The sequence below is a fragment of the Sinocyclocheilus grahami genome, unplaced genomic scaffold (genome assembly GCF_001515645.1).
Source record: "Sinocyclocheilus grahami isolate Dianchi unplaced genomic scaffold, SAMN03320097.WGS_v1.1 scaffold1.1, whole genome shotgun sequence".
Lineage (NCBI taxonomy): Eukaryota > Metazoa > Chordata > Actinopteri > Cypriniformes > Cyprinidae > Sinocyclocheilus > Sinocyclocheilus grahami.
This window is the reverse complement of record NW_015505180.1, coordinates 3095050-3113360: the sequence shown is the minus strand read 5'-3', so window position 1 is coordinate 3113360 and position 18311 is coordinate 3095050. Positions and strand designations below refer to the sequence as shown.

The following is an 18311-nucleotide window of genomic DNA, read 5'->3' as shown; positions in this document are numbered from 1 at the left end:
AGTGATATCAAGTCTTTCTGCTGTCTGATGTGAAATATTAGTGTGGGACTTGGAACTTGGTAAGAATTAAGTACTTATAAAAATTATACATACATACGTACATATGCGTATATATATATAGAGAGAGAGAGAGAGTGATTTATAATTTATTTATTTTATTATTTATTTTTTTTTAAATGGCTGTTGACTGGATCTTAATTATTAATTGTTGGTATATTTATTTTTCATTTAAAAAAATTCATTATATTTGGTATTACAAAATAAATATACCAATAATTAATAATTAAGTTCCAATCAACAGCCACTTAAATAAAAATCAATCTTGAATAAAAAATTTTTTTTTTTCAAAGATCTCTTCAGTATAAATTCTAAATCTACTGGGACTAAGAAGTTTATTTTCAGAAAACATTCATCAAAACATACCAATAATTAATAATCAATAATTGAGATATATCCAGGATTGGTATATAAAATAAAAAAAAATTGTAAATTAAAATCAAATATCTATTCTATATCAATACCAAAATCTACTGGGATGACAGAAACAGTAAGAACACATCATCAAAACCATACCTACAACTACCACTGCCAGTTTTGTCCCTTCTTCTGTGATATTTACAGGGATAAAATTATGTAGGACAAATTCAGGATTGGTCTGTCAGTGGCAAAATTTCAGTCAACAGCCACTCCAAAAAGTCAATAACTATTTACTCTTAGTTTACAAGCTCAATATGGATTCTAACACTCTCAGACTTTTGCTCTCCTGTCTTCAAAAATGGCCGAGCCAGAAACTGAAAGAAATAAAGATTATAACATGTCTCTCAGGTCCATCTGTCCATGGCCTTCGTGTCTTCAGTGTAATGGAAAGGTCAATGTGATTCCTGTCTCCCACAGGAACAGAGAAAACTTGGGAACAGAAGTTCGGTATTAAGATAGAAAGACAGGGGTCTCATCGACGCCTAAGAGAACAAGAGGTTATCATGAAGGTAACCCAAAAAAATGACACCAAGAACATCAGGTGCATCAGTGCATGAGAACAGGACCATCATTCTCACTTGAGACTGAAGTTTACGTAAGTCACACCTGATAACACAATCAGCACCTGATACCAGAACTCAAGAGTGTCACTGTATGAGAAAAAAAGTGTGACAGAAAATAACAGAAAAAAATAGAGAAATTAGAGGGGAGGGGAGGGGAGGAAATAGAAATGTGACTGCAGTCTATGTGTCATCACTCTCCCACAATCTTCATTCTAAAGAGAAAACAGAAAGGAAGCTGCTTTTTTGAGTGCCTGTAGAAGATGCTGTGCATTTTTATGATGGTTTAGATTTGGGGCTCTAGTACTTGATCTCAGGGGGAAGCGTCTGTGCTTGAGAATGTGAACTAGTCTGAAATGACAAAATGCTGTCGCAGTCAGGAGAAGGGAAGAAGAGATGAGATCAAGAGGAGAGCGAAAACACAAATGATTAGGAAAACCTCATCTACCTTAACGAAGATTCTCATCAAGGGATTACATTATCTCACACCGTGACCACAGGAGACACCACAGCCCCTGGCAGCCAGCCTGCTTGAGCAGGGAAGCACACTGAACACTTAATACCAGCTATTTCAGCAAAGCCAGGATGACTGTGCTTTAGGAACACTTCCTTATGAATCAAACTGCATTGGTCATGCATTGGTCATGCAATATACCATACTGTCAGGGGAACAGTAGAAATATATAATTTTATTCTGTAATAACGCATTAAATTTATCAAAAGTGACAGTTAAAGCCATTATACGTCATCATGATTTCCACACAATTATTAAGCAGCACAACTGAACCAAATCAGCATATTAGAATGATTTCTGAAGGATCATGTGACACTGAAGACTGCTGCTCAAAATTCAGCTTTGCCACCACAAGAATAAATTACAGTTATCTTAAATTGTAATAACATTTCACAACATTAGTTTTTACTGTATTTTTGATCAAATAAATGCAGCCTTGGTAAGCATAAATATCTTACCAACCCCAAACTTTTGAACGGCATATATACTGTTGTTTTCATTTAAAGATGCATTCATTCTATATCTCTACAGGACTACAAGCTGAAGCAAAGGCTCGAAATAAACAAAATAATCTGTTGTTAGCTAGAGTGTGAGGTGCTTGTGCTAATGAATGCCGAAAAAAGAGGCAGTGCATGTGCACACAGACAAACCCCTCATCACACTGCAGTTAAATGCATATTTTGACTTCTGTAGTCACCTCGCGGAAAGATGCATCTCGTTACTTAGGGTCTGCAAAGAGCTCAGCGGGGCCTTAGCAACAGTTGGCAGGGCCACGCTTGTTTTTTCGTTACCACTCTCTACAGACAGGAGGAAAGTACAAGGTCACAGTTTGAATCTTCACCCTGTTTGATGGAGTGATGACCCATTTACTAATTTCCCAGCTGCACCTCCACTCCCATCTCTCTTTCTCTCCCCTCATTCTCCTGATTCCTGTGTCTATGACTGGATCCTCTCTAGCATGCAGCTGATAAACAATGCTTTGAAAGAGCGCACATGGAATGAGAATCAGGGAGAGAGGGAGAGAGAGAGAGAGAGAGAGAGAGAGAGAGAGAGAGAGAGAGAGAGAGAATAGAGAGAGATGTAATTATTTAAGGAAAAAAAAAAACTCTCCCCTCATTCTCCTGATTCCTGTGTCTATGACTGGATCCTCTCTAGCATGCAGCTGATAAACAATGCTTTGAAAGAGCGCACATGGAATGAGAATCAGGGAGAGAGAGGGAGAGAGAGAGAGAGAGAGAGAGAGAGAGAGAGAGAGAGAGAGAGAGAGAGAGAGAGAGAATGTAAAGAGATGGAATTATTTAAGGGAAGAAAAACAGTGAATACAGGGAATAATATGGACATGAGAAGGTTATAAGGTCTCGTTTTTTACAACGTCTTTGAATCTGAATTTTCAATTAGTTTGACCATCTGTACCTACAGCGGTTTTAAAATTGCTTGTGAAAATAATTCTAGATAGACGTGAGTCAACATTGTATAACACACCAAAATAACTATTCTCCATTTATGGTTAGGGAAAACAAGATATGATGTGAGGTTGTCACATTGATCTTGGGAATTTAGTGAATCATGAATCTAAATTGCCACTTGAATCAAACAAGACTGGCTTAACTCTGAAAACGAATTGCTCAATTGCTAAAAACAAAACAAAACACAACAAAGCACCAAACAAAGCAAAGCACAAAACAAAACAAACCAAACATGAATCTAAATTGCCACTTGAATCAAAGAAGACTAGCCTAACTCTGAAAACGAATTTCTCAATTGCTAAAAACAAAACAAAACACAACAAAGCACCAAACAAAGCAAAGCACAAACCAAACCAAACCAAACCAAACAAAACAAAAATAAGTGTAAACATACAAATCAAATGAGATAAAAACCTGCAGCAGGATTTCCAGCAGGTGCTTTTCAAACACACAAACAGACACTCAATGTTGGACCTCTTGAGAGACTCTCAAAGGTTACATGAACAGCTGGCAATCTCACCTGCCTCAAAACACACACTAAAAAGTCAAAATTTTCCCATTAACATACTCCAATTAAACATGACACCTGGGATGAAATACCGAACTTTTACAGTCTTAACAGAAGAGTCACAAGAAACGGCTAATAACGTTCTGTTTATAAGTCACCTGTAAATAACAGTTAATAGCATGTTTCTGCTTTGAATAACAGCCTGAGAGACTGAAAGTCACAGCACTGGGTTGTTGCCAAGGAGTTGCTATGACTTATATGCTGAAGAAGGTGCTTCCAATTGTTTTTAATACATTGCTATGTGGTGGCTAGGGTATTGCTAGGTGGTCAAAATAGCCTCTAGCAAAATCCACTTTTACATATTGTATATATTTCGCCGCAATCTTTTAGATTCCAACTATATCATCCAATTTGCTGGATCTGCTTTACTGAATGACTCTTCAGGGACTGACCTGTAGGACGGTCTGGATCTTGGCATAGACATCAGCCTGCTCATAGAGTTTGATCCCTTCCTGGGCTCCATTGGGAGAGACGATAATCTGCTGCAGGTGACTGAGAACCACACTGTGAGCCTGGGCCACTGCATTCAACTTATCAAACAACAGCTCAAGCAGTTCCAGCAACAACCTGAAGAGGGTGGTAGAGAGAGAAAAAAAAACTTGGGTATAAAATAATAAAACACTAGGACTATCAATAGAATAAAAAAAATCACAATCAATTTCTTGATTTCTAACCAGTTTTCAGATGCACAATGAAATGGTAACGGTATCAAATGTGTTAAAATACTTCATTAATCATATTATTAGAATTAGGGTTCATTCAAATTTTACAGCCCTAAAATATACATTTTGCTAACCTTTTATGTTTGTCTGTTTGTTTGCAGAACCCCCAGCACCCCCTTGTGGCCCCTGGGGGTCCTTGGACCCCAGTTTGAAAACTCCTAATCTAGAAGCTTTCCAAGAAAAAGCCACCATTGCAGTCAGTCTGGCTGTCAGAAATCCCTCTACATCACCAAAAGTGAGCCAAAAGTGGTCCATTCTCTGTTACTAATGAACATGACAGCAGCAGGGTGCAGACAGAATCTCCCTGTTGAGCAGCGGCAGCTGTTCACCAACAACAATTAGCAGCATCTGTCAAACTCTCTGGGTCCTCTAGGAGGACACACATCTGTCTGACTTTTGTGGAGTTTACTCATTCGTCCCAGTAAAACGAGGCAGAAGAAAACACTGGTCGGTGGAATGAAGAGGTTGGAGGTGACAGCATGATGTAGGGTATTAAGATTCCTGGGAGGTGGACGGCAGGAAGATGATGGATGTTCACGTGAGAGACGGTGCATGATGACATGTTAAACCTGATTTACAGAGGACAGGACATGACCCTTGACTCAACATGTAAACACATATTATACAGGACAACACTTCTTCATACAAGCATTGCAGAAAGCCAACCCAAAGCACACTATCTACTTACACACATCTGAACCAAGAGGTCAAGGTTTGTTGGTTGATGTCGTAACTGGATGGATGGATGGACGGATGGATGGAATGAATGAATGCTCTCTTACATGATTAGAAATACACACACATATACATTTATATATGATTATAAAATCTCATTGGTCCAATGTAATAAAAATCTTCTGATTGACTCAGATTGTGTCACTTTGCAAAAATTACTTGTCACTACAATCTATGTCACATCACGTCTGGTTAGGACAACTTGTAAGACATACATTTCACTGTGAACTGTAAAGCCGCAGTGACTTAATTTTTCTGTTGAGGTTTCCATAGAAACGGAGCCCTACCTCAACTTTCACGTAAGCACAGACACACAAGTAAACACTGAAATTGCTCTATGGTTAAAATGGGACCTTATTTTCACTCACCCTGGCAAAGATGGTTTACCTTACAGGAAACAGATTTATGAACTGCCATATTAATTCAGCAGTTATTTATCAAGGTAATTACATTTAATGATACATTAGTAAATTCAGAAGAAACACACATATGCAGTATGTACCACACATATATAACCATTTCTCAAAAGAGTTTGCGAATAATGGAATTTTTTCTTATATTACTAAAGTTTCCATGTCATAGCTTTCAAAGAAAAGCCCCCGTTTATTTCATTAAAAGCACAAAATGAAAAGTCAGTGGATATTCTCTCACACACTAGAAGCTCACATCCGGAAAAAAAAAGAGCGGAGAGCAAACATTAAAACCCAGAGAATGGCTGTGGAAAAATAAGCGATTGAGAGTTCATTTTAGCCTTGGGTAAAGAGCTTTCTTTAACAGCCTTCATTATCGGTCTTTTCTTTCCTTGCTTTTGTTTTTCTCCGTTAGAGCCGATGCTTAAGCAGACACTGGCTGCCGCTCGCTTTTATGGATTACACCATTTCTGGAAATGAGGGAGGTATGAATGCCATATATGACAGATGAGAGCATTGATCCAGCAAGCCATCATCGGGTAAAGTGAGAGAGTGAGAGAGAGTGCAATAAAGGAGGAAAACAACAGAAACCAATCACACTTCAGTACAAATGCCTTCCAAAGTGCTTCCCTTAAAAACAAAATTAGTGCAAGAGGGAGAACTGCTTCTTAAAGTGACTGTCATTGGCAGTTTTTATTTCCTACATCATTTAAGGACAACATGAAATCAAAACTCACCCCATTTACTTCTAAATGATTCTCTACCTTTGCATGATTTGTCAGTGCATGTTAATGTAAATAAATTTGTTTTAATAATCTTCAAGAGCCAGCTGATCATAATAATAATCAATCAAGCGCCAACTGATAAAATCCAGTCTTGCCTTTCGTTATGTAGCTGCATTAGGAAGTATATCACGTTAAAAGAATTGCAAAGTAAAAACTATGGATGCTTCAAGCGATTGGAAACTGAGCAACCATTCAGTATGGCTGTGCATATTGCAGGAGATAAAAAGAATAGTTATATGCAGAAACTATGATTTTCATAAAGAAAAATCTGCCCTTCCACCTCATTTATGTGGTGGTATTTGTTCCTAAACAAATTCTAAGTTTTACAGTTTTACAAGAATTACAACAAATTCACAAATAAAAAAAATGAGATTTGGAAATATGCATTAAGATTCACAAATGTTTTCTCATGCCTTGACAAAACAAAACATGAATTTCAGACTCACAAACACTTTCCCCAGTGTTCATTTGTGGAAATGCAAGCATTTATTTGGGCTGTTTGAATAAAATGTCTTAATATGTCTGATATGAATGTGTCTAAATAATAATAACATTTAAAAAAATGTTTTTTGTGCTTGTCTACATATCTTAACCATCATATAATATTCTGTCAGCCAATCAATCAATAAACTAAGAAACAGTAGTATGGTGTATGACTATAATTATGGATATTCACTGCAGACTGCCCCATCATTCCATTAGCATTTACCTGGGCTGGTTGTCCTGTGCCAGGTTCTCTCCTCTCTGGTAGGCATGGTCAGCGATCTGAGTGGTGGATCTCTTGAGGATCTGCTTGAGCTCAGGCTCCAGACGCTCCATGATGGCTTTAATGGTTTCCGGGATCTTCTTGAGTTTGGCCAGAGCTTTGATCAGGATCCCCATGAACTCTGCACTGTTCTCCTCTGGGTCTACGTCCAAGTCCTCTCTCATTTCCTGCAGCTCACGCACTGCACAAACACACATGTACTCCATCAAGAACACTACAACAATATATAATTACAGCAGCATGAATGGACTGAATGGTTTATGGAACACCTACATAAATATACGAGCAACCTTGACAGCTAACAGATGGTAGTACAACTTTATGATATGGTTTGCTAATTGTTAAATAATTAAATATTACATAACTATTAAAAGGTCACTAATGTGCATTCCAATTTGAATATATGAATAAATATGAGTATGTACTAACAATCTGTTAAGATGTTAATGTTATTAAATTAAATAATGACGTTTTCCTCAGAGAGATTTTACAGGTAAAAAGGTTAGTAATGTTAATGTAAAGTAACAGTAATATATTGATAATTAAACCCAAATTATAGAAAATCTACAGTAGGTTCACTTGAACCAACAATGCATAGAATTTAAATACATTTCAAGTTATTTTTCACAAGGTTTCAGGGCTACGCTTTCATAATTTCATAATCATTTCCTCCCTTCTCATCATGGCATCAGCCCAATCCTTAAATAAACCTGCATTATGCACCTCTCCATATTCACCTGCTCAATGGAGAGATCGTACAGTGAAGTGCTTATTTTTTTGTCTGCTAATACCATCCAATCCAATGACTGTTTAAAATTATTTTAATGTTTATGGCAAGTTAATGGGCTCAGGTTTTTCTTTTTTTCTCTCCACCAACTGTAGTTTGCTAAATAATTACTACAATTACCTCCAACAAATGATGCGCAAAAGGCCATTAGACAAAATAGGTGACAAAAGGGAAGCGTCTTCCGCAGCAGGGGAAATGTTGTCTGATGGCGTCACCCGATCACACAAAGCACTGCGACAGCAATAATTGCAAGCGTTTCATGTAATGTGAAGAAAACTGCAGCTAGCGCAATAATTTCTCAATAGTCCTGTGAATTAGAGACATTTCTACCTGCTTTAGCAAAATCAGCGCAAATAACAATAAAAGGGTGAGTAATCATCTAAAGTGACAGACAGACAGACAGATGGATGATGGATAGACAAGCAGACAGATAAATAGATGGACAGACAGACGGATCCTATCTATCCATGGATGGATGGATGGATTGAAGGATGCACAGACGGATAGGATAGATGGATAGATAGCTGGATAGATAGATAGATGGATGGTTGGATGGACAGACAGACAGACGGAAGGACAGACACACAGATGGAAGGATAGACGGATAGACAGACACACACAGAGAGATGGACAGACAGATAGATAGACAGACAGACGGACAAATGGACAGGCAGATAGGGTTGTCGATAGTTGTACTGACGATTGACAGCATGTCTCAGAGGCAGTGTGGGAGAAACAGACAGCTGTGGGTGGCTTGGTGGGTCTGATAACAGTCTCAGAGAGCAGTGGAGTCGGCACCCCACACAGGAGAGCACGGATAACGAGGCCCGCACCCCCGCTGTGCTGACAGCGCTGCATGATTAATAATGTGAGAGAGTATCTCATCTGCACCAGTTAATATGCTTACTGAAACATGATGTATTGAGATCATGAAACCTGAGAGTGTGTGTTCTTGTGTGTGTGCAGACACGGGTCTTTTTTAGAGGTGCGTGCAAGTGAAAGTGTGAGTCACTGTGTAATTGTAAAAGTGAAAATTGGTATGTCATTGAGTTTTGGTGTGCATATTACAATGATCGAGGAGTGTGTGTTCATGCAAATGCTTTCCTGAACACACAGAATGCAATAGTGGCAAGTCTTTTCTTGTCTGTGGCAGCCCCCAGTGTTATATTAATAGACACAGTGACACTGGTCAGAAGTGTCCTAATGATTTAATTAGCACTTTGAACACTGGCAGACAATATGGAGCACCAGGCCCTACAAAATCACCTCTTGCTTCATAACAGCCAGGACACCTGCTGTTCCCTTCAGTGCAGCAGAGAGGAATCTATCATTCAAATTATGAGCCACTAAATCAAGTTCTAATTCACTCACTCTCTCACTCGCTCTCTGCAAAAGTAGCACTCTATTTCTCTCGTTTGCTGGCTAATGGTCACTTTGTCTTGTCTTTGGATGTTTTTTTGTCTTCAAGTTTTGAATACATCAAAATTTCAGCCAATGAAAATTTTTATGGCGGAAAAAAAGAAGGTTTTTGGCCGACAGAGAAAATAGACAGAAAATCGTATCTAATAATATAAACAGAAACTGCAATTAAACAATGTACATTATATTTAAATACATAGCATTGTAAGTGTATTGTTTTTGCAAATGTATATGTATTCCATATTTAAATAAAAAATTTAAATAAATTAAAACGTAGTATTTAAATTATATTTAAATGTATAAATATAATTATTTTATATTTAGAAATATTTAGTATTTACTTGAAATACTTTGGTAGCCAAAAGAGAAAATAGGCAGAAAATATGCGCAGAAAATGCAACTTATCTATGTTGTGTACATTACAATTTTTTCTATATAATTGTATAGAATTGTACATTTATTGTATTTGCAAATATATACTTATAGTACATTTAAATAAAATATTTGTATATATTTTTTTCTATATATAATACATTTTAAATATATTTAGTAGTTTAATTATTAAATTATATTTACATTTATAAATATAATAATTTAGTCATTTCTATTGGCTGTATATTTGTAGTGATTCTTACTGCTGGATGTTCCAGGGGTGCTGAACTGTGAGGGTTCTGTGAGCTTGCGTGGAGTGGACAAACCGACATCCAAAACAGATGTATCCTTTGAAGCAGACCTGAAAAAAATAACGAAAAAAAAAGTTACTGTTACTACAGTCTTCAAAATAGTAACCATTATTATACTGACAGCAGCTATTGTTTAAACATTCATAAAAAGAGCAGCCATGAATGTTTTATGAAAATAACTGAGAACCTTCCGCAAAACCATTGCCATTAAAGTGGTCAGAACACGAAGAATCAAACAAGGCAGATTGCAAAACGCATGAGAGAGAGAGAGGAAATGAATAAAAATCCTGCCAGAAAATTGCAGTCGCGTCGTGACCCTGACTAATAAATCACTTCTCCTCATGAAAGCGTCGCGCTATAATTACATGGCCATAAACAGAGCAGCGGAAGAGCGACAAACACGCACGCACAATTCCGAGATCAAAAACACTATTACAAACAACTCCACACTTCAGCCCTGCGGGGTCACCAACCTGCATTAGCTTAATGCGCTACACTGCTGCGCCTTGTCTAATCTATGAGAATTAGCATTGCAGAGGCATCGGCGGCGGTGGTTCGCACGGCACGCTGACGGAGGGGCTCAGCAATCCCCCGACGACAGTGCGCGCGTGGGCGGCTGTGTTGCCATCGAGAAAAGCAAAAACTTATTATCATTCCTCTCGTGCTCATCCACGAGGGTGCGAATGACTTATCTCTGTCTGTGCTGAAAGCCGGCATCAGAGCCACGGTGGCCAGGCCCCGTATGCAGGGACAGGAAGAGAACAGTCGTTAATCAGCTAATTACATGACTCTGGTGAGAAGAATGCAACAGGGCCAGAGAGGCTTTGTTTACCAACAAGCTAATGATTTAAGACCCTGGTGAACAAAGCATTCAATAAAGAACTAACATTGTGATTTCCCTTCAAGATAGCGTAATCATCCCCGTCATTAATTACGTGAAGCAGATCTATGCTGAGATCCAGAAGAAGACTTTAGTGAAGACGAGTAACACATTTTCTACATGTCACCCCTTTGACTAATTAAAGTTTATTCAGAATGTCAAACTAGCTGGGGTTCAAGCCAGCTTTGCCCCATATTCAGGCTTGGATTCTTAATTAGTCTGATCAGTTATTCTGTCTGGCATATTCCACATCCTTATTAACGATCAGACAGCAATGACTCATGGGATGTTTGGTTTAAGAAAGCACGTCTCTCTTTTTAAAAAGTACATACACTGTAATTAGATGAGCTGTGTGCCCTGCCACCATTAACCTGCGAAGGTAAATTAATCTAAAGCAGAGAAATGACTTTCCAGTTCTGAAGGTAACTGCTTTCAGTTTACCGCCACAACCTGAATCAAACGTTCTGAGAAAGATATTTTATATTATTCACGTTTTGTAATATTATTTACCTACTTTGGGTCCAAATACTAAACCTACATATCTTTGATTTGAACTGATCTGAAAGCAAGCAATAAGGATCTAGTTTCGCCCAGCTGCATGCACTTCTCAATCAAATAATATTTTATCAAAAGCATGCCATAGTAGCTCACCGGCCCTTGTCCTTGTCTTTTCCTCGGTGACCCACGCGGCTGGTTGATTTGATGTAGAGGTGTCGATGGAGCTCGTCAATTAGCACCAGGTGGATGTTGAGCTTCTTACTGTGGAGCTCCAGTCGCAAGTCGCCGAGACCCTCCACCTGTAGCAGGGGTCCTTCAAGAGAATCCACCGCTGAAACCTGCAAACACAACACCACAGCTGAAGTTTCCATCTGCCAACTTCAGATGTCAAATTTAGTGACCCCAAAAATATTTGGAGACTTGAGCCTCACTTAAAAGTGTATGAATTTTATTGCATTAAATAAAAAAAAGATTTTAAATTAAAAAAGAAAAGCAAAAATTATTAGCCATTTTTGCTTTTTTTTTGTCCCAATGCAATTGTAGCAGATGTTTGAGGTCAGCCATCTTCAGCAGTTCATAATAAAGTTAATTTACAACCATAAAGACTCTAAATATTTTTAAATGTTACTTTTGAACAGAATAATTTATTGTTTTAATTTAGAACCAAACAAGCTTTTTTTTGTGAAATGTAATGCTTGAAAACAGTGCTTTTTATTAACCTTTTTTTTTTAATCGGTAGAACTTGGTTTGATATTTTGTTATTTTATGCTGTGACTTCATACATTTCTAAATGTGGTGAAGTATCTGAATATTTATTAAGACCACTGTATGTTGGTTATAAAATATGGCTCTTCATCTATACTTCGGGTCCTTAGTATCTACTCTTTTGCATGTTCATTCGAAACTCAAATCCCAATGTAGCTTGTCCATTGCTAGTAGCTGAATAACTGAAGTGTTCCAGGTGTTCCAGGCGTATCCATTGTTGTAAAACCACCTAGATTAGCTGCGCTCCAGGATCACATAATAGCACAGAACCCACCCACCCACCCATCAAAAACCACAACGATAAAGCACAATAACAACTCTCGTCCAATCAAGGTATTAAAAGAGAGAGCATGCAGTGTGGTGGACCGCAGTGGCGCTGAATATTTACTCTGCTGAATGCGTGTGGCTCTCCTGCAGAGAGCATAATGAAGTATGCAGCTGCTGGGTGAATGAGGAAAAAGTGAGAAAATTATGCAAAAACCCAGAAAACTAAATTAATATATAAGCTTTCTCTTTCTGTCGCACACAGAGATTTACTACTTTTTTTGTTCAAAAATCTCTAAATAATATGAAATAAGTAAAATTCCTAATAATAAATAAAATTCCTAAGAATGACTAAAATTCCTAAAAAATGTAATCCCTAATAAATAATTAAATAAATAAAATAATGGTAAATGAAATCTCTAATAAACAAAATACCTAATAAAATCAATCATTAAATAAATCCCTAATAAATAATAAATTCCTAATAAATAAATACATATATACATGAATACACACAAATTATATATATTCCACATCATAGAAAATGTTGTAAGCTGTGGATACAGAACGTAATTTTAAAAAGTATATAGCTTTTTTGCTCTGTTTTGTGTATCTGTTTTTCATCTCCTCCTCCCTCTCTCATACACATGTGCAAGGGGATTTTGAAGCAGAAAAACGAAGAACAAATGCAACTTAACATGGAGAATGAGTCCAGGTAGTCCCCTCAGGCTTAGCTTTAATGCTGTCCTGGATCTGCACCATATCAGCAGCTACTTGCCATGCTGCCGCATTTGCAAACCGAATCTGAAGCAGTTGTGTGGTTGATAAGTTCAATTTCCTCATTTCATTCACCTGACCTGGCTCACATATCCCAGAGCCTTGATCTTCTATGCAACCTTTCCCTTCTTCCTTCCATCCTTCTTTTAATCTCGTACACTCTCTCTCTCTTGCTCTTTTTTATTGCATTAACTTGTATTTCTAGTCTTTACTTCTCTTTGCCTTTACCTCTCCTCTCCCTCAGCACTGAACTACCCTGCAGTGGCTACTGCTTGTTTTTATTTAGTGAATAAATCATAAAATGGCTCTGAATGAATGTGCTTTATTAGAGGGCAGCTAATGGCCTGTTGATAGTGCTCTGGAGGGCCATCACTGCATCCCTTTTGACAGACAGAGGAGGGGTCACACAAGTCAAGGAGGGTTGTATGAGCCACAGCGTATACCTGCAGGATCAGCTAAGCATGTGTAAGTGTGCATGTTTGCATGTCTTATTGTCAAACCTGGTTTAGTTGAGAAGACACTTCAATTTGCAACTGAGATACTTGTTTTTATAGATTTGAGAGGAGAGAGGGAACAAGAGGCAAAGAGATAGAATAGGAAAGGATAGTAAAGGAGGATAAGAGAAAGAAGAATAGTTAAAGACAGGAAGAGGACAAGGAAATGAAAGGGAAGAAGAAGAGAAAAGGGAACAGTTAAGGACATGAGAGGAAGAGGAAAGGAGTAAAGAAGAGGAAAAAGAAAGTAACAGAGCAAGAGGAACCGTTAAGGACATGAAAGGAATAGAAAAAGGAAAGGAGATGAAAGAAATACGGAGAGGGAGTGGAAAGGTTAAGTGCAGGAAAGAAGAAGAGGATGAGGAAAAATAAAAAAATTAAATAGAGAGGAAGAGGAAAAGTAAAGGACAGAAAAGGGCAGCAAAGGACAGAAAAGGAAATGAAGAAGAAGGGGAGGAAAGGAAAATAAATGAAAGGAATGTGGAGATGAATAGTTATGGACAGCAAAAAAAAAAGGAAAGGAAAGGAAAAATGGAGAGGAAACAGAAAGTGTAGGAAAGGGCTGAAAAGGACAGGAAAGGAAGAGGAAAAGAAAGAAAAGCATAAATGAAAGAAAAACAGAGAGGAAAAGGAAAAAAAGAGGAAGATGGAAAAGGAAGACAGAGAAAGAGGAAGAAGGAAAGGAAAGGAAAGGGCTTAAGCAAATCAAGAGCGGAAAGTGCCGATTCAACAGATGTGAGGTAATGAATGACAGCTCATCTGAAAAGCACACACTGGGGAGGTTAACCAGACTGACAGGTACGAGAGTTACAAATGTGTATGTGTGCGTGTCCATGTAAGTATCAGACAAAAGTGAGGGAGTGTTTTCAGATGAGAGTTGCAAATTGAAACACCGTGTACAGCGTAATCTCTGTTGGCAGTCCCAATACTTCTCGTCAGATTTAACACAGTCACACACACAGGAGGAGAACGCCACCTGAGAGACCTGAGAGAGCGGGAGGAAGGAAGCTTGTCATCTCTGACCACACCTGATTTCCCCTGTTGAGAGGGAGATGTGGGTGTACCCAAAGAAACAATGTGTTCAAATACCTGATGAAAAAGATCCTAAAAAAACAAAAATTCAGCTCCTTCTTATTTTTGATGATGTTTTTAGACTCATGAGCTTTGGTTAATACAGTGGGAAAGAATCACCTGACCAGAGTTGCATAACTGAATAAGTCACTGTTTAAGTTAGCACACATGTTCCTGACACACACCACGCAGGTGACACAGATAAATAACTTCATTTCACTCTCCACCCTATTGTTCAATAGTTTGGGGTCTGTAAGGTCTTTTACTTTTTTTTTTTTTAAATATTCTTTTTGGAAATACTCTTTAGAAAAAATGTAAAATGTAAAATAAGTGCTTTCTATTTTAATATATTTTGAAATGTGATTTATTCCAGTTAGTTTATTCCAGACAAAGCTGAATTTACAGCAGCCATTACTCATTACTCCAGTCTTCAGCGTCACATGATCCTGCAGAAATCATTCAAATATGCTGATTTGCTGCTCAAGAAACAATTCTAATTACTGTTGAAAACCAGTTGTGAAAAATGTTGATTTTTTTAAATATTTGTTCATAGGTATGTAGGCATTTATTATGATTGCTTTGTTTTTTTCACTTAATTCTGTATCAATTTGATACTTGTATTGTGCCTTGAGATGCTTATGTGCTTTTCTTTATTTAAAAAAAAATTTTTTTGGGGGGGGATTCTTTGATGAATATAAGGTTCAAAAGAACAGAATTTATTTGAAATAAAAAAAACTTTTTTTACAATGTAAAAGTCTTTACTGTCATTTAATGCATCGTTAGCTAAATAAAAGTATTATTTTATTCAAAAAAATTTATTTAAAAAAAATCTTTCTGAACCTAAACTTTTAAACAATAGCGTAAATATTTACAATACCAGTCAAATTACAACTAAATTTACGTTTTCATAATCTAAAAGATCTTTACGTCTAAAGGATTATGCTTGATTTTATTCAAGATTTTGATTTTATTAATTATTTATTTAAAATATCATGTAATATTTGGAATTTTTGCTATATGTTAAATGCAAAAAATATATATTTGCAAAAATATATGTTATAAAAATGTTATATAGTATTTTAAAAGTTTTGCCCATGTATGGATTTCATTGCTAACAAAAAAACCTATGTATTTATTTTTTAAACAAAGCATCTCAAGGAGCACACAATGAAATTGGTTGTAAGAATTGAATCTGTGTCCAAAGCTCAAATTAAAGAGCTATATTTAATTTAATATTTTTACGTATGAGAGGACAAGCTGAAAGAAACAAACAGGTAGCACGTACTTACCATGGAATGAATACAATTTCTCCTATCAACACATTCAAACACACACACTCACCAGCATATCTGTGGCGTGCAGGTAGTGCTTGCTGGCCATGGATGCCTCCAACTTCTGAGGGACCTGTTTGATGTTCTCGATCTCGTCCAGCAAGCTGAGGACATGCTTGTGCTCGACACCCTCGATCCACAGCTTCCTCAGTTCATCTCGCTTACAGTGGAGGAGCATCTTACAGGACAACAGGTTCTCCTTGACCTGAGCAGAGAGCAGCCCACACACACCATGTCAGGAGAAGGTGAAAGTTCACACTTGATTAAACAGTTTTCCTTCCACAGCTCTGCTCGGCTCTTTGCATAATTATTTTCAAGTGTGTCAGCAGCAGGGGAGAAGATGATATACAAACACTTTGCCGTAGATTGAAACCTGAGCTTAGTGGCTAATTTACAAGGATATTATTTCAGACATCGAAGACAATAACAAGTGATTCCTAATGATTCTTTTATGATGGCTCACCATGTTTTGCAACCGTTTTAAGTGGGTGGGGGGGTAATAATTAGTTCATTTTTAATGTTCTTAAAAGAGCTTACAAAACACGCACAAATGTGAACAAATCCCAAAGCTGGATAAACAAACAGCAAAATTAATGAACACTGTTGTGTTTCATAGGCTGCATTGGGTTTATGTCTTCCATTTTCTCCCTTACGCTCACACACATGCAAATAGAGACAAACAGGGAAAGGTTATTTTTTTTATTTTTTTTTTTTTTTTTTTTGAGTCCTTGACTCAAACACATCTTTCAAGAGTGCAATAAACAAACTCGGTCACCTGTGTCTTTAAATAATAATGAGTAAAGATGGTGATTTGTGGTCCCTGGGCACCTCTCATCAAATACTTCCACAGCATGAAGACAGAAATGCTATTTTCTATGTTCTCTGAGGCAAGTTTGAGTGTGTGCGTGTGTGTGTGTGTATGTGTGGGAATCCTGACACCTACATCATTACAGAAGCCTGAGGGACGACCCATCAGACCGCATGGCTGAGAGTAACGTTTACACACAAAAACACCAAAAAAAGTAGCTGTTGATTTGTTTTTAATTTCCCTTTTTGCATCAAACTGCTACCGCATGTTGTTTTTCTCTAATTATCACTCATAAATCATTCCCTGGGTATTACAGCCAGTATTATATCAGGCTGCATGCAGCTTGTGTGTGTTTACGTATTGGTAGGTTATCACAGAACTATGTGGGCTACAAAGTAAAGCAGCAGTTGCATTTCATCTCCACCAGCTGCTAACCAGAAAGAAAAAACAAAAATAATTCCTGTGTGATGAAGTTATTTCAATCGGCCATAAACAAACAGACTGACAGCATGAAGATGTATTTCTATGCGATTGGCAGCTACGTGAGTATTTTATTAAAGTACATTACTAAGTCATTGTGCATCTGCCTTAAATCAGGGTTTTTAACAATGTAGCCTGAAGGTTCTCCGGGGGTCAGTGAAGAAGAAACAGATACATATTTGTAATCAATATTTTTATTAAGCAAGGATATATTAAAGGGGTCATATGATGCGATTTCAAGTTTTCCTTTCTCTTTGGAGTGTTACAAGCTCTTGGTGCATAAAGAAGATCTGAAAAGTTGCAAAGACTCAAATCCAAAGAGATATTCTTTATAAAAGTTAGGAGTCAAATTGAAAAATAATGTGTTTTTTGAACATTAAAGCATGTCAACATATTCTGTTACACCAAATACACAAAATAATGATCTTTAAAATAGCATCATATGACCCCTTTCAATTAAAAAGCATCAGTAAAGACATTTATAATGTTACCAAGGATTTCTATTTCAATTAAATTGTCTTTTGAACTTTTGAACTCTTTATTAAAGTAAAAAAATGCATCACTATTTCAATTAAATTGTCTTTTGAACTTTTGAACTCTTTATTAAAGTAAAAAATGCATCACAGTAGCCACAAAAATATTGAGCAGCACAACTGTTTTCAAAATTGATAACAATAATAAAAGTTATATGATGTTCTTATTGTAATATATTATAAAATGTTACAAAGAAAACCTAGCTTTATTATACAGGGGAACCTGATACGCCTGTTATGATTATGATTTTTTGGGGATTAAAGATTTAACTGTATGCTTTGATCATGTCTCTTACCGTGTACACCTAAAACATTTTTTATATTTTATATAGGCCCATACAATTTTTTTTAAATTCTGTGAAAATAATATTTTAGAACTATTAAACTATTTATTTTTTGTGAAATCTTGCTCCACTTTTATAGTCACTCTTAAGCCCAGCAAACCTGAATATAATATAATATAATATAATATAATATAATATAATATAATATAATATAATATAATATAATAACCCTAC

General features: G+C 36.8%; 1 protein-coding gene across 1 annotated transcript in view; it reads right to left on the bottom strand.

Annotated features, from left to right (window-relative positions):
* The window catches only part of LOC107585070 (exocyst complex component 4-like), a 103980-nt gene that overhangs the window by 83280 nt on the left and 2389 nt on the right, over positions 1–18311 (bottom strand). The window contains exons 3-7 of the mRNA XM_016271962.1: positions 15983–16177; positions 11424–11608; positions 9845–9942; positions 6947–7184; positions 3978–4152 (exon numbers count right to left, since the gene is read on the bottom strand). Of these exons, the coding sequence (XP_016127448.1) occupies positions 3978–4152; positions 6947–7184; positions 9845–9942; positions 11424–11608; positions 15983–16177 (891 nt within the window). The remainder of the gene's footprint in view (positions 1–3977; positions 4153–6946; positions 7185–9844; positions 9943–11423; positions 11609–15982; positions 16178–18311) is intronic.